The 2,995-nt window shown below is 44.6% G+C and overlaps 1 protein-coding gene across 1 annotated transcript; it reads left to right on the forward strand.

Moving 5' to 3' along the window:
- Positions 1-10: 10 nt before the first annotated feature.
- On the forward strand, positions 11-2,979 carry LOC116380162 (low-density lipoprotein receptor-related protein 6-like). Its single transcript, XM_031842116.1, has 3 exons — positions 11-835; positions 1,673-1,962; positions 2,538-2,979. The coding sequence occupies exons 1-3, from the start codon at positions 505-507 to the stop codon at positions 2,766-2,768; spliced, it is 852 nt and encodes a 283-aa protein (XP_031697976.1). The 5' UTR covers positions 11-504; the 3' UTR covers positions 2,769-2,979.
- Positions 2,980-2,995: the final 16 nt, after the last annotated feature.

The raw sequence follows: 2,995 nt of genomic DNA on the forward strand, positions 1-2,995 counted from the left end.
GTTGTAGTTCTATAATCCGTGTGAGTTCACCTGGAGTTGTAGTTCTAGAATCAGTGTGAGTTCACCTGGGAGTTGTAGTTCTTCTGCTGCTTCACGGTGGTTCCTCGCTGTGATTGTTCGGTCACAGAGTCGGACGTCCTGCCAGCTTTAACATGAGCTGATATAAATAACAAACATGAAACATGTTTTGGTCATTTTTTATATAAATATTGTGGATTTATCTTTTCGCCACATAAGGAAACTAATGTATTTAGTTAATCCAAAAACTATCTTCTCCATGAAAATAAGAAAAGAGAAAGATCATATTTAATGTAAATGTAGAATATGTTCCTGTTAAAGGTGTCAACGGTCAGAATGAAAACACGACGGTCTCTTTTCTTCTTCTGTGGTTTCTGTCCTCGCGCAATCTCTCCGTGTTCTTGTCTGTTTTTATTTTCCTCTTGTGACCTCACCTGAGCCTCGGAGGTGGTGCAGGTTTTGTCTGTAGATTCCTCACATTTCTACATGTCTTTATTATTTCTCTTCATATATTACATGAACTCTAGCCATGTGTTCTCCTTAAAGTGTTCTTGTGAGCATGCTCGGTGTGTCTCACCCTCCTGTCTGTCTACCTGTCAGGTGATGGACATGGACGGGACAGGACGACGAGTGCTGGTGGAGGACAAACTCCCTCACATCTTCGGCTTCACTCTGCTGGGAGACTTCATCTACTGGACAGACTGGCAGCGCCGCAGCATCGAACGGGTCCACAAACGCACCGCGGAGAGAGAGGTTATCATCGACCAGCTGCCAGACCTCATGGGCCTCAAGGCCACTTATGTGCACCAGTTCTACGGTGAGACCAGGACCCAGAAGACCAGCATGGGACTGGAAGGACCCATGGTGGTCCTTCCAGTAGATGTTGCTCCAGTTAAAACTTCAGACCGGGACAAGAAACGGCTATTTTAGCTTAGCATGAAGACTGGAAACGGCCATCTTAGCTTAGCATAAAGAATGGAAACAACTTCCTTAGCTTAGCACAAAGACTGGAAACAGCTATCTTATCTTAGCATAAAGACTGGAAACAGCTATCTTAGCTTAGCATAAAGAATGGAAACAACTTCCTTAGCTTAGCACAAAGAATGGAAACAACTTCCTTAGCTTAGCACAAAGACTGGAAACAGCTATCTTAGCTTAGCATAAAGAATGGAAACAACTTCCTTAGCTTAGCACAAAGACTGGAAACAGCTATCTTAGCTTAGCATAAAGATTGGATTCAGAGGTTAACAGTTAGCTTAGCTTAACCTGGGTCCTACCAGCTCCTCTAAAGCTCCCTGATTGATCCATCTGATCGGTTCTTTCTGGTTTTGATAATCTAAAATAAACTGAAAGTGACTCAATTAATCCTCAACACTAACTAAATATTATCATCCAGAAAAAATATCCTGCATCATGTAGTCAGAAATCGGCCACAAACACCTAGAAAGAACAATTTATATTTATTATAGAAAATAAATCAAACTCCTCCAGACAGTCTTCAACTTCAACCACTGACCAGAACCCTGTGGCTCACTTGTGACCCAGCTGTGACCCAGCTGTGACTCACTTGTGACCCAGCTGTGACCCAGCTGTGACTCAGCTGTGACCCAGCTGTGACTCACTTGTGACTTACCTGTGGCCCCGCCCCCCTCAGGTACCAACCCATGTGCAGAGAGTAACGGTGGCTGCAGCCACCTGTGCCTCTACAAGCCTCAGGGCGTTCAGTGCGGATGTCCCATCGGTCTGGAGCTCATCTCTGACATGAGGACCTGCATCGTGCCCGAAGCCTTCCTGCTCTTCTCCCGTCACACCGATATCCGACGCATCTCACTGGAAACCAACAACAACAACGTGGCCATACCGCTCACTGGAGTCAAGGAGGCCTCGGCTCTCGACTTCGACGTCACCGACAACCGGATCTACTGGACCGACATCACTCTGAAGGTGAGAAGAGACTCTCCTCCTCCGTATCTTTTAATGAGTATGTGTATATATTAGTGCTGGGTAACCATTACAATTTTTAATCGTGATTAATCGCATGATGTTTTTGCAATTAATCGCATTGTTATGCGCAAAATTCAATAATGAATTCAAAAGTAGTGTATTGTGCACTTCTATTTTAAAAGTACTGCTATATGAACAAAAGTGCAATAACCGTAATATGTGTGGTATTGTTATAAATGTACGTTGGTAGATAGAGGGTGATAAGAAGCTGTACATGGAGGAACTTAGGACCCAGGGGAATGTAGGTGAAGGAAACGGGAAGAGACGGAAGTGACGCCACACAAACAGCTGTTCACCGCTCGCTTCTGGCCGGCCGGTTCTTGTGTTAAAAATGTCCGCTTAATAATAATAAAAAAACTGCGTTAACACGCGATAAAATAATTGTCAGTGTTAATTAATTAATGCGTTAACTTGCCCAGCACTAATATATACGTATATGGTTCAGTCAGATTCTCAGTATGGAACCTGAACACCTGTACGTGGTCTAACGTGGTCTTGCCTCGTCCCCCCTGCAGACCATCAGCCGGGCCTTCATGAATGGCAGCGCTCTGGAACACGTGGTGGAGTTCGGTCTGGACTACCCGGAGGGGATGGCGGTGGACTGGCTGGGGAAGAACCTGTACTGGGCCGACACCGGTACCAACCGCATCGAGGTGGCCAAGCTGGACGGGCAGCACCGACAGGTCCTGGTCTGGAAGGACCTGGACAGTCCACGAGCTCTGGCTCTGGATCCAGCTGAAGGGTGAGAACTAAAACCAGGAGGAGACCAATCAGTACGACTGTAGACCAGTATGAAGACCATCGTAGGAACAAAAAATATTTGTTTCTCCTATAGTTAATCTCCTTAAATCTCAGAGAATATTTAAGTTTTTCCCCGTAACGTCATACATATTATCCTGTTAATTTATACATATTATCCTGTTAATTCATACATATTATCCTGTTAATTCATACATATTATCCTGTTCATTTA

This window comes from Anarrhichthys ocellatus, unplaced genomic scaffold, assembly GCF_004355925.1.
Source record: "Anarrhichthys ocellatus isolate YVR2014 unplaced genomic scaffold, GSC_Weel_1.0 scaffold6278, whole genome shotgun sequence".
NCBI lineage: Eukaryota > Metazoa > Chordata > Actinopteri > Perciformes > Anarhichadidae > Anarrhichthys > Anarrhichthys ocellatus.